The sequence below is a fragment of the Musa acuminata genome, chromosome BXJ1-5 (assembly GCF_036884655.1).
Source record: "Musa acuminata AAA Group cultivar baxijiao chromosome BXJ1-5, Cavendish_Baxijiao_AAA, whole genome shotgun sequence".
Classification (NCBI taxonomy): domain Eukaryota; kingdom Viridiplantae; phylum Streptophyta; class Magnoliopsida; order Zingiberales; family Musaceae; genus Musa; species Musa acuminata.
This window is the reverse complement of record NC_088331.1, coordinates 47,116,938-47,129,606: the sequence shown is the minus strand read 5'-3', so window position 1 is coordinate 47,129,606 and position 12,669 is coordinate 47,116,938. Positions and strand designations below refer to the sequence as shown.

The window sequence follows — 12,669 nt, the reverse complement described above, 5'->3', positions numbered from 1 at the left end:
CTTGAAACAGGGCTTGCAGAGGTGACGCAGTGCGGAGGACAAGAGGCCACCGACTCCCCTGTCCGAAGCCAAAGATCGCCCTTTAATCCCTCAAGCACGCCAACTCCACGCAAAACAAGGATTGCCAGTCCCGTCCATGGCGGTGCAGCATGCCCTTGGTTAATCTACTCTCTCACAACACCAGATAACACACGCATTCGGTGTGGAAGGCTGTCCGAGATGTGCAAAACAAGATACTTCTCTTCTTTGGACAGGAATCTTTCCTTTCAAACACTGATAGGCTGCTCACCGCTCAGTGTCACTGTTCCATGGTAAGGAGGGAGAGGAGGGCGACACGCTTTTCTCTGGAGCCCGTTCCTTAACTGGCACTGCTGCTGTCTTCTCTCTCTCTCTCTCTCTCTCTCTCTCTCTCTCTCTGTACTCTTCGTCAGGACATTTGCAACACAAAAGGAGCTGACACTGCCCGGCCTTTTGGTTCTCAGAGGCATCAAAGTGGTTTGTGCCACTGCTCGAGCACCTGAGAGCTACCGTCTTGAGTGGACCAAGCTATGGTCACTGTTGCGGTCCATGGGAGTCCTGCACGCTGCTGCGCACAACCTAGCTCTCCTTGAGGTCAGCATATTTATCATGCTGGGTGCGAATGAGGTGCATGATTCCCTGCGGTCTAAGGGTCTAAGGTGGGATTAATATTCACACATGCAGTACACGCAATGTGAGGGAGCGCGATAAATGGTCAACCAACGCAGCAGCCAAGAGCTCTACATGTTGACTAAATGAGCAGAGAAGACAGCCATGGCACAAGCACCTCGACCTAGACGATGCGTAGGAATCACATGGGATCACGGGGCTCAAGAACAGGCAAATGGAACTCTTCGGCATTGATGGGATTCACTGTCGAAGGTCAGTGTGGCATTTTCACAAACAAGATGATTCATCCTACAATTATTCTGAGTGTTTCTTACATTGACTTTTACTTCTTCCTCTCATTTAATGCATTTCATTCAGTACCATGGCAAACATCCAAATTACAAGGCATGAAATTGTTGGTCCTGTCTGGTACAAACAAAACAAGCATCTCAAGTCTATTATGAGTTTGCACTATTAGCAACCCCACAGTTGGCAGTGACACAAAGGATGTCTGTATCAGCTCTTTGTCACTATTTATTTCATCGAGGTAAATCTGGCCAAAGAAAAGAAAAAAAAAGGACAAATTTTTACATGAAAAATCGCATCTTTTTCAGTCATGAAATCGTTCGACGAAAAATCTTTCGCATTGACGACGTCTTTATTTGCGTAATCTTTTGGCAGCAAATGAAGCAAATTGTTTTGCAAGAAGACTCGAGTTGGAGCAGTAGGCCAGTGCAAGATTGTGATCAGCTGGAGGACCACTCGACAATTAATGATTCCAAAATGGTCATCGCAATCAGACTTGGATGCATCCCACAAAGATCAAAAGAACAAAAAGGATAAAGATTTCGTCCTGCCATCACAGAAGATTTTGTCTTTGATCATCTTGACCTGTGAGACCAATTGCATCCTTCTTTCGATCCTCGCAAGGTTTCGGTCAGTCAGCTTTTGCAAACTTGTAGTAGGACTGGCTCTTCACGGAACTCGTCCATTTCACTTGTTCTGTGCCAAAGCTAGACAGGGGAGTTGCAGTATGCATGCTGCAAAATTACACCTCTCTGTCAGCTGCATCAGTCCAAGGGCCAAGAACTGATTGATCTCTTTTGTAGCTCTCGCTCTGCACAGGACGTCTCCTTTTGAGGGTCAAAATGACAGAAGGCCAGATCAAGTACACAGAGATGGAGATGCAATCCAAAGATAAGACATCAATGCAGCTTTGACTGGGAGAAGTGCCTGTGACTTCAAAGAACAAGATGACTCGAAGACCGAGTTAGATTACCACATCCTGAGATTGCAGTCAAAGAACTTGATGCTTCTAGTTTGGCAATAACCTTGTCATCTACTTATGAGTGTGTACATTGATGAAAATTAGTGTCGCATTATTGAAAGGGTGGGAGAGAATGAAGTAGTTGATGTTGAAAATAAGTAGCTGAAAGATTTTTTTCTTCTTTCAGCCATATCAGTGTCAGATTCAGATACAATTCACCAAAGTTTGATGTGAATTAAAGTCTAAACAGCAGACTGGTACTGCATGTCTGAACTCTTAAGACTCCATAAGTGCTTGGTTGGATGTCAGACTGTAAGGAATCTTGCTTTCTTTGCTTCAAAGGGCCCAAATCTGTTTGCTTCATGAGATTGTGGCTGTATAGGTGAATGTTTGAAAGAAATATTTACCATGAGAAAAGACTTGGCTCAAGAAGTATGAAAACTAAACAATTCCAGACACATCAGAAGGAGAATTTTGAGCTTACAACAATTGATTCAAAGTGGCAAAGATGCAGCTTGAGGTCTTGTAAAATTCAAGTGATGAGTTGCAATATTTTCCAATATCAAGATGAAACTTTTTGAGTGAATGCTAAAGATTTGATGACCACATCTGCAAGATTTTTCCTTCAACACAAATGGAAACCACAAAGCATTTTAGTTTTCTGTATGAAGATTAAACATTTGGCTCCATGAATGTACTGAGAACAACACTTAAAGTTTGGCCAATTACCAAGTTGGAACTACTGACAAACCAGTGTGTGTTATCCAGCCTGCCTTGTAATAAGATATCATTTCATAGTGACACTAGAGCATGCACATGAAAAAGATACCAGGCCAAGAACAATGGCTAGCAAACCTAGTTTCATCAAATCTTGTCTTGCATTACCATGACAAGACTATTTTCTAGTGTCATATTTAAGCTGAAACAGTGGGCTATCTGAAATAACATCTACCTTGTGATCTTGCTTGCTATCAAAACAAAACACTCTTTCTTTTGAATCAGTGATCTTTAACTAGAGGCAGCATGGCAACTGTGTCATCCTTTCTCATCCAGATCCAGGCAGCTGTCAGCTTACATAGACCAGATGTTGACTCTTCTTTCTTCATCTGCTGGCTACAGGCTGCAGGCAAGTTAATGCATAGATCAGTCTTTGTTTAGTCACCCCACTTCTCTTCCATACTTCAAGACATGGATTCTTTATTTCCAAGTCAGTATAGGCATGCAATATTCATTGTATCAGATTACTCAGGCATGCAAACTAGATTTCCTTGATGACACATGGAGCATATCAAAATAATCGTCAAAACAACTTGATATACCTAAACTATTGGCACGAGACAGTGCATGTATCTGAATTGAGAAGCAGAAAAGATGCTCTGAGATCAATGAGGATGGCAGGGGTAAGCTTCACTCCACCATACTAATAATCCAAAGGTGGAATTCTTGCTGTGAATTCTTTCCTTCACTTTCTCTCTTCACCCTCTCACTGCAGACTTCATGATCATAAGAACTGGTCCAGAACATATCACAGACCTTACACCAGAAATAAAAGATCTATAATAACCAGGATACACTTCAAAAAGTTCTTAGCTTCAATCAATCAATATATATATATATATAGCTTAATCTCTATTGGTTGAAATTTTGATTGATATTAGCATCATTTAAGAGCTCGTTATTATCGTAAAATGTTAATGATATTTCAGATAATTTATTTTATGTAAATTTAAGTTAAACTATCATATTATAATGCAAGTTAGAAGCAATCTGGAATTTTTGGATGGATATTAATTAAAAAAAGTGTGCCAACAGATCAATATTTTGATGAACATATGTGGTTTCAAGGAAATGTAAGTTGTATGAACAATCAAATAATTTCCAACGAAATCAATTACTTTGTTTTCTCAATAAATATTTTTTAAATAAATAAAAAGAAATTTAATGATTTCTCAAAAAAAAATCCTCTTTTTTAGTTTTTCCTTGGAAGTATCCCCATTTTCGGAATTCTCAAACAAAGTCCTATTTTTTTTACCTAATATATGAAATATTCTTTTTACTCCCTTTTTCAGTTTGAACCGATCAAGTTATAATATTCTTTACATTGTTATACTATTTTTAATAATACTAAAAAATATTATAATATTTTTTAGGTATTGCTAAAAATAGTATACTATTATAAAAATATTATAATCGGACACATCCATAGGAAAAAAAGGAAATTTTGAAAATGGAAGATGCTTCTAAGATTAAAAAAGAGAGGTCCTTTCTAGAAAATTCCTCCATATATATATATATATATATATATATATATATATATATATATATATATATATATATATATATGTGTGTGTCTATATATATATATATATATACATATATGTATAAATATATATATATAAATAAAGAAGGGAGACAATATCAGCCGTCCATTGCTCGTTCTTATCACCCCAACTCCATGTGATTCCACGGACAAGCACACGAGGACAACAACGACCACCGGGGAAGAAGACGTCTCCGGTCCCGAACCCGTAATTACGTCACGAGATCACGGCCACAGTATGACGTGACCCCACCTCAGGAGATCCGCTGGCCCCATTCTTACAACGAGTTACTGCCACGGTTGTATCAAGGGTCGACGAACCTTGATTCGTAGATTTGAAGTAATACTTGAATCAGGCCCTCCTACTACCAAGAATAAATGCCACTTTGTATGCTGTTTGACATCATCATACATACTTAATGCGAAAGGAAGTATGTGATGACGCGTAAGGAACCACATGTAGACAACAGAGAGAGAGAGAGAGAGAGAGAGGAATGGAGTACATGATACATACCTGATAAACATACATGGTACATGATAACCCCACATCAAAGGAGAGCACCCCATATAACTCGAGATATCCACCTCGAACCCACCACCACTCCATCTCGCTCGCGGTCGTCTCCTTTCCTCTGATCCCTTTCTCTCCTCTACTCATCCTTTCTCTTTCGTCTCGCCAGATTCGATTAGTCGATCGATCGGCCCGCTTTACAACAGCAGAGGAGTGGATCGATCAGGATAACATTTCCACTGCAACCACATCTGGTTAGTAGCGATGAGGGAGGAGGAGGAGGAGGAAGAGAACAACTGGTTCGCTCGCTGGGAGGAGCAGCTGCCGTCGCCCGAGGAGCTCATGCCACTCTCCCAGACCCTCATCACCCCAGAGCTCGCCCTCGCCTTCGACATCACCGCCGCCGGCGCCGCCAATGGCAATCTCAACCCCGCCCTCTTTCCCCAGCCGCCGGCCCCGCCCCAGCCCGCCGCTTGCTCCCACCCGGCCCCGCCTCTCTCCTCCGATTTCGAGTCCTCCGCCTCGGCCGCCGCCGGAAGCGGCGGGGGCGACGAGCCGGCGCGGACCCTCAAGCGGCCGCGCCTCGTCTGGACGCCGCAGCTTCACAAACGGTTCGTGGACGCCGTGGCCCACCTTGGTATCAAGAACGCCGTCCCCAAGACCATAATGCAGCTGATGAGCGTGGACGGGCTCACCCGCGAGAACGTGGCCAGCCACCTCCAGAAGTACCGCCTCTACCTCAAGCGCATGCAGGGCCTCAGCACCTCTGGCGGCGGCCCGATTTCCGCCGCCGACGCCGCCACCGACCAGCTCTTCGCCAGCGCCCCCGTGCCACACCAGTTCCTCAGCCGCGGGCCGGCCGCGGGTCCCGAGCCGTTCCTGCCGTACGTGCCGACGGCAGCGCTGCAGCACCAGCAGCAGATCACGGCGGCCATGCAGCAACAGCAGCATCAGCAGCAGTACTACCACCAGAGGCATCTGGGGCATTTCGGATCGTCAACGGGTGGGTTTGACCACGGATTCCTGAATCGGGGAATGCCGCAACCAGCGATGCATCAGATGGTAGGACCGGCCCCGGGGACGGGGTTTCTGCAGTTGACACCGCCACCGGCCGCTCTATCCGTGGACGATTTGGAGCCTGCCAGAAGAGAAGACGGCAGTGAGAGGAAGGTGCTGACGCTTTTTCCCGACCGATGAGGTCTGATTCCGCTCTTTCTCTCGGTCTCATGTCTACTCTAATTACCATCTGTAGTAGGTCTTCGTCGCAAATAATTGATGCTCGATCAATAATTACCATTGCCCCATGCTAGGTCTGAGAATTATGCTTAGGAGCTGAGAAAGAAAGGAGAACAATAATGTGGTCATTAGGACACTTGAATCAAAGGAAACTAAGTCCTCAGGCTTCTGAAATCTATTGATCTCGCTTTAGCGATCAGTGGATATTAGTTTCTGCAACTCTGGATTCAACTCTCCCTGGATGCCTGGGTTTAGTGCTTATTCATTTGCAAGATTTGGAATTAAGCCATGGTGTATTGCAGATGATGAACAGATCATAGAAGCTTTGTTTGTGCCTTTTGAGTATCATTGGATGCAAGGAATGAGTTGGGAGATTATTAGTTCATGGATACCCCAATTGCATGTGTCTCCTCCGTCTGAGTGAAAAGCCTCTGTTTCTTTCAAGGGAATTCATTGCATAAGAGACTATAGATGTTTCTGTCCAACATTTTTATTTTTCCCTCTCTAGCATTTGTATGTAGGTGAATTTTAGTAATTTAGCGACAAGTCGATGAATGCGTTCTCTTTCGGTCGGTTATTATTGTATATTTCATTACCTAAAAATCGTGTTCTATGTCAATGGCATATTCCATGACACCATCTGGTTGTCATCTGAATCTTGAGCATATATTGATGTTTTATGAAAACTGCACTTGTATAATGTGGAAATTCTAAAGATCACCAGCTAATCTTCTATTATTTTCTTAGAATTATGCCCTTTGACTCTCTTGTATGTGATTTTGAAAGAGTTGGTTTGGTTTTATGTTGCAATTATATTGATGCTCCATTTTTATATATTTTGAGATACATGTCTGATAGCTGTGGTGGCTTCAATTCCATCCTAGAAGAGATTTTGCTGATACCTATATAGAGGCACCACAATTTGCTGCTCTATAGAAAGAATATTATTTCCATGTTATATACTTGTAAATTGCCATGTTGTTGTCAGTCAAACATCTTAGATCTTACAAAAACATTCATAGAATTGACTGTATATACTATTTGGAAGCACTACAATTTACTGAAACAGTCTCAGTGCTGTTATGCATCCTTTGTTTCTAGTTCTTAATCTTTTATCATGTAACTACTGTGTAGATGCATAAAAGGCTTTATTAGTGTGTACTTATGAACAGTAAGACACTGTTTAATTCATTTAATCGAGAATTAATGGCCACTGTAGTACCATAAATATGTCACAGCATCTCTTTCTTTTTTCTTTTGACACAACTTTACAGCCCCTTCTAACTTTCCGATTCGACTGAGCTATATCCAATCTGCTTGTTCACACTCCTTTCCTTCATGAATTCCCTCACTCTCTCTGCATCGCTGTATCTGCCAGCATCTGCATACATGTTTGCTACGCTCATGTAGTAACCACTCTTCGCCGGGCGCATCCTCATCAGTCTCTTCGACACTCTGTCTCCTACCTCCGTGTCGCCGTGCACTCTGCAGCCCGCTAACAGAGCTCCCAGTATGGCCTCATCCGGCTCCATCGGCATCTCCGCCACGAACCTCTCCGCCTCCACCAACCGGCCGGCCTTCGCCAACGCGTCGGCCACACAGGCGAAATGCTTCAGCTCCGGCTCTATGCCACACTGTCTCATCGAACCAAAGAAACCCCATGCCTTCTCCACAAGCCCTCCATGCCCGCACGCCGACAGCACCCCAAGAAAAGTTACCGAATTTGGCTGTATCCCTTGCGTGCACATTTCGTCGAACAGCTTCAGGGCAACATCTGCATGGCCGTTCAGTCCGTGGCCGAGTATCAGAGCGGTCCATGAGATCACATCCCGGGCGGGCATGCCATGGAAGACCCTCTCGGCGGCGCCAAAATCTCCGGACTTCACGTACATGTCCACGAGAGCATTGCATAATGCCAACGGCGACCCTAAGCCCCGACGAACGCAACAGGCGTGCGCACTCTTCCCGTGCCTGATCGATCCCGACTGCCCGCAGGCCAACAGCAAGCTCACCAACACCACATGGTCAAGTTGCAGCCCACCGTCCACCATCTTCCTGAAGAACGCCAAGGCTGACGCCGAATCCCCGTTCTGGGCATACCCCGACAGCATCGACGTCCACAACACCGCGTCCTTCTCCGGCATTCCATCGAACAGCTGTCGTGCGTCGGATGTCCGCGACAGTGCCATGTAGAAGAAGACCAACGCCGAGGCGACGAAGATGCTGCTCTCTGCTCCCGACTTGACGGACACGCCGTGGACGGACATTCCGGCGGCGGCGTCGCTCGAGCCGGCGCAGGAGCGGAGGACGGGCGGGAAGGTGAACTCGTCGACGGGCACGCCGGAGGAGCGCATCCTGTGGAAGAAGCCGATGGCTTCGAGGGGGCGGCCGGAGCGGGAGAGCTCGGCGATGAGGGTGTTCCAGGAGTGGGAATTGCGGCGGGGCATGTGGAGGAAGACGGAGAGGGCGCAGGGGAGGAGGCGGCGACGACGGGAGTAGGAGAGGAGGAGCTTGGAGGAGAGGATGACGTTGGAGAAGAGGCCGGTGCGGAGGAGGCGGGCATGGAGGTGGCGAAAGTGGCGAAGGGAGGGGGAGATATGGAGGAGGTGAAAGTAGTAGGAGAGGAGGTTGGCGGCGTCGGTCATGCTGATGCGCATGGCTTCTGCCACGCGCGGCTGGACCGATGCAACTTAGCATGGCCAGTCCCGTCCTTAATTGTCGTGCAACAACGCATGGAATGAGGCGAACTCTGCATCAATTGTCGTGCAACAACGCATGGAATGAGGCGAACTCTGCATCAATCAAAATGGCGAAGCTTTCTATTACACCCTCAAAGGAGTGTCGTATCACGTACAAGTAGGCCTTTTGCTTTCCATTTCTATACATCCGAAGAACCTATTTTGGCTGCTCAAAGTGATCCAACCTATTTGGTCTCCTACATCCAATCTCCTCATGGTAGCACATGAGTCATTTGCAGAAATGCCTCTCAGAACCTGCACGAGGTTCCCAGCCTTTGTTTCAATCCCATGCTCTTCCTAGCCTCCAATGCTTCGGGCAAGAGATCCTCAAACCTCTCCAGGAACAGACTCCACTCCTCCTCGTTCAACCCTTCGAAAGATATGCTCCTGCTTCCGTCATGGTCGAAGTATGCCACCGAGAAGCTGAAGCTCTTGCCGAATCCCCCCAGCTTGTGCTCCGTCACGCTACCTTCGTCGCTGCCGTCGCCGTTCTCACTGGCATAGTCCTTCTTCCGATCCTTCCCAAGCAGTAGCGCGACGTCGAGCGCGTCCTCGGCGCCGCTCCCGTCGGCGTCGTCCATGTCGAACTGGACTTCTGAGGTCTCGTCGCCGCTGCTCACTTCCTCGTTGCCGTCGTCTTCTGGGGAGAGCGTGGTGTTCTTCATGCAGTCCTCCACTCTCTTGCAGAGGGCCTCGAACTCACTGGGGCCTTCCTCTAAGCCGGAGAATTCTCGAGTCATCATGTGCCCGATGTCGGCCAAGCAAAGGCCGGCCACGACCGCTCTCTTGAGAAAGATGGTGCATATGACGAGGATTCTTAGGGATGATTCCCGCAGGGATGGCAGCTCTACTCGGAGGAGCTCGGCGTCGCCGAATGGGTCTAGTGATGCTACGTACTCTGCCTCCGATTCAAAGAAGGGCACCGATGCCTGCGGCCAGTGGAGCCACTCGAAGTAGGGGTCGTCGAGCAGCTCGGGCAAGCAGAGTCCGTGATCGATCGGCACGAGCTCGGCCATGGAGTCACCGGTGCAGCCGTCGTAACAGCCGCCACCGCTCCCTTTCTTGACGAGGATGTTCCCGGCATGGCGATCGACGTTGAGAAGCCGCACGTCGAGGATGCCGATACGATGCACGGACGAGACGGAGAACCTCGACGGCCCGAGCTCGCCCGCGTCGAAGTCATGCGGCATGAATCGCTGAATCGATGCTATCTTCCTCTCCGGCGTCTGGTTGGCGAGCGGTGCGGTGGGATCGCCTTGGGAGGAACCGGAGATTGGCCGGGATATCACGATGAGGGCTGTGGGCGGGACGCCAGCGAACCCGTCGTGATCGAGGAGGTGAGCGGCGACTTCGCGGACTCCCGTCTCACTAGCGTGCGTCGAGTGCTTCCAGCTGGGGCGGCCGACGGCGCTCAGGGCCGGCGCTTCCTCGTCGACAGGCTTGACGACCGCGAAGCTCTGCCCGAAGCGATTGAACAGGTAGTGCGCCGCGCTGAGCCCTTCGGAGACGGGGACCGGCGTGGCGCCGAAGGCCAACGCGATGGCCGCTTCGGCGACCAGGGCGTGGATGGTGCGCGACTGCCGTCCGGCGACGATCTCAATGCGGGCGGTGTGGTCGCGCCTGGGCTCGTCGGGGCCGATGGCGCTGGTGGAGTAGAGGCAGGGGGTGGAGAGGCTTCGGCAGAACTTTGGGGTGCGCCGAAGGGGAAGGCCAGGGGCAGCCGGCTCGGGGTCGAGGAGGGGCGGGTTGGGGTGGGGGAAGGAGCGGAGACGGCATCGGCGGCTCCAAATCGGGGGCTTGAAGCCATGGCAGTGATCGACAGCGACAGCCATGAGAGATGGTCTCAACGAAGGGTTGGTAGGCATGCATGTGTTGTCGTCATGGCTTTGGTCGCTCAAACTCCGTGGCTGTGCTATCTTTGGCGGCTGTATGGGCCAGGCATGATCACAATTCTCACCTGCATCGAACGAAGAAGAAGAAGAAGAAGAAGAAGAAGAAGAAGAAGAGTAAGCATGGCATGAGATGGATACGTTTGATGCATGCATGCATACAAGAAGAGAGAGAGAGAGAGAGAGAGAGAGAACCTTCGACAACGTTGGTTCTTCCTGTGGAAGGGTATGAAGAGGAAGCCGCCTAAGAGAACAAAGTTAGTGTATGGCTGTGCCGCTGATACAAAAAGAAGACGACGAGAACAGAAAGACAAAAGCTGAGATGAATCGGTGTCTCCCAAAGGAAGGAAGCGAGCGAGACAACGAAAGGGAGCAGAGGGATGTAGACACGGTTGGCGATGTACCCTCACTCCCCCACCTCCTTCTTCTTCTCCTCTTACTGTTGCTGCAGGGCCCTCGATGGCTCGATCCGATCGATCACCCCACCCGCACCCTTGTCCTCCTCTCCTCTCTCTCTCTCTCTCTCTCACACTCTCCTCCTCCTACTTTCTAAGGCTTCTTTTTGCTCTCAGCTCCTTCCATTTAATCTCCCACCAGAGAAGGGACAGGAAGAGAGAGAGAGAGAGAGGAGGAAGCCCACCGTCTCCTGCGGCCCGGGTTGCCGAGATAAGGCGTCCAGCGGCTATTAATGGAAGAGTGAGATACCTGTAGCGTTCATGCGACTCTTCTTGCACAGTTTTCCTCGTTATCTTCTTCCTGCTCCTCACCTTCTTTAGAGTTTTCACCAGTCAATGGCTATCTGCTGATTGCTGTTATTTTCGGACAGGGAAGCAGAAGATTGCCGCTTCATTTCCGGAACGTAAAGAATGGATAACCAACCGTTCTTTATTTCAACTGTGCATCGTCGTCGAGGCAGTAAGAGAGAAAGAGAGAGAGAGAGAGAATTCAAATCTGAGTTATAATTGAGCTCGACTAGACCTATCCATCCAACGAAAAAATCATAAATTGGATTCATGTTAGGTCCAATATTTTGGGTTACTATACGAATTGAGGATTTGGATCTAGTCGAGATTAATATCTCATATGGAAATGGTTTACGTCTCAATGCTACCTTAATGCTACGTGGTTAAACACTTTATCATTATAATAGTCGATACTTTGATGTCTTTGATAATATATAATATAGTTTCACATTGATTGACATTTCGATATCGTGCGAATTGATATGATTTCATTTCTCGTATATTATAAGTCGCATTTACAATTGGATTCAACACAATATGATTCCAACAAGGTTAGAAAAAATACATAATTATCCTCGATATTAATATACATCTCCGAATATAATAATCCTAAAATCATACTAAAAAAAAAAGGGCCTCTCAATTACCTCTCCCTCTAAGATTCTCACCCTCTAATACATTTGACCAACAATTTTATCAGCATTTGATCAACATCTCATAATTAAAATTAATTGAAGTATCGAAAGGACTTTGTCAGGCACGACTCTAACGTATCCTAAATTAGAGGGATTTGGCATTTCCCAACACCATTGCGAGACAAGTATAAAATAGGAACTCGGTTGGCATTCCAATTAGACAAGTAAAATATGTATTAACAAGATCCAATTGATATTAACTTTACTAAGCTTGATCAAAGTCAAACTAAGCTCAAGCTTGACTTGGAATTAATTATGAGCATATTTTATTGTTTCAACTCAATTTATTCATATTTGATATAAGAATAATAATATGATTGACATCTCATCACCAATTGAGGTTCAAAGAGGTTTGAACCTAACCAACGAAGAAGAAGGGTTGAACAGAAACTAAACTATTTGAGATCTACTAGTTGAATCGATTCAAAATCAATCAATTAATTTTAAATTTTAAATAATTTATTAAATATATATATATGTATGTATGTATATTAAATAAACCAATTCGATTCAATGAATTTATTCAATTTAATTAAATCAAATTAATTTATTATATATATATATATATATATATATATATGTATGTATATTAAATAAAACTAAGTTGTGTGTCACTCTTACGTCTCCATTCATAAATAATAAA

The 12,669-nt window shown here is 46.5% G+C and overlaps 3 protein-coding genes and 1 long non-coding RNA gene across 5 annotated transcripts; 2 read left to right on the top strand and 2 right to left on the bottom strand.

Moving 5' to 3' along the window:
- The first annotated feature begins 4,773 nt into the window (after nt 1–4,773).
- Nucleotides 4,774–8,788, top strand: LOC103986245 (transcription factor MYBC1). Of its 2 annotated transcripts, none has more exons than XM_065184887.1 (2): nt 4,774–5,923; nt 7,340–8,788. In XM_065184887.1, exon 1 carries the CDS (start codon nt 4,990–4,992, stop codon nt 5,920–5,922), a length of 933 nt encoding a protein of 310 aa, XP_065040959.1. In that variant the 5' UTR covers nt 4,774–4,989; the 3' UTR covers nt 5,923; nt 7,340–8,788. The 2 variants fall into 2 exon arrangements, with proteins under 2 accessions (XP_065040959.1, XP_009402462.2); XM_009404187.3 differs by lacking the exon at nt 7,340–8,788 and adding an exon at nt 6,036–6,699.
- On the bottom strand, nt 7,121–8,618 carry LOC135674750 (pentatricopeptide repeat-containing protein At4g14170-like). Its single transcript, XM_065184885.1, has one exon. The coding sequence runs from the start codon at nt 8,616–8,618 to the stop codon at nt 7,242–7,244; it is 1,377 nt and encodes a 458-aa protein (XP_065040957.1). The 3' UTR covers nt 7,121–7,241.
- LOC135674749 (phosphatidylinositol 4-kinase gamma 8-like) lies at nt 8,759–11,189 on the bottom strand. The gene is made up of 2 exons (XM_065184884.1): nt 10,784–11,189; nt 8,759–10,656 (listed from the first exon to the last, which is right to left on the bottom strand). The coding sequence occupies exon 2, from the start codon at nt 10,562–10,564 to the stop codon at nt 8,948–8,950; it is 1,617 nt and encodes a 538-aa protein (XP_065040956.1). The 5' UTR covers nt 10,565–10,656; nt 10,784–11,189; the 3' UTR covers nt 8,759–8,947.
- On the top strand, nt 11,158–11,693 carry LOC135674751 (uncharacterized). Its single transcript, XR_010513690.1, has 2 exons — nt 11,158–11,284; nt 11,415–11,693. It is a non-coding gene; the product is annotated as an uncharacterized LOC135674751 (long non-coding RNA).
- The last annotated feature ends 976 nt before the right edge of the window (nt 11,694–12,669 follow it).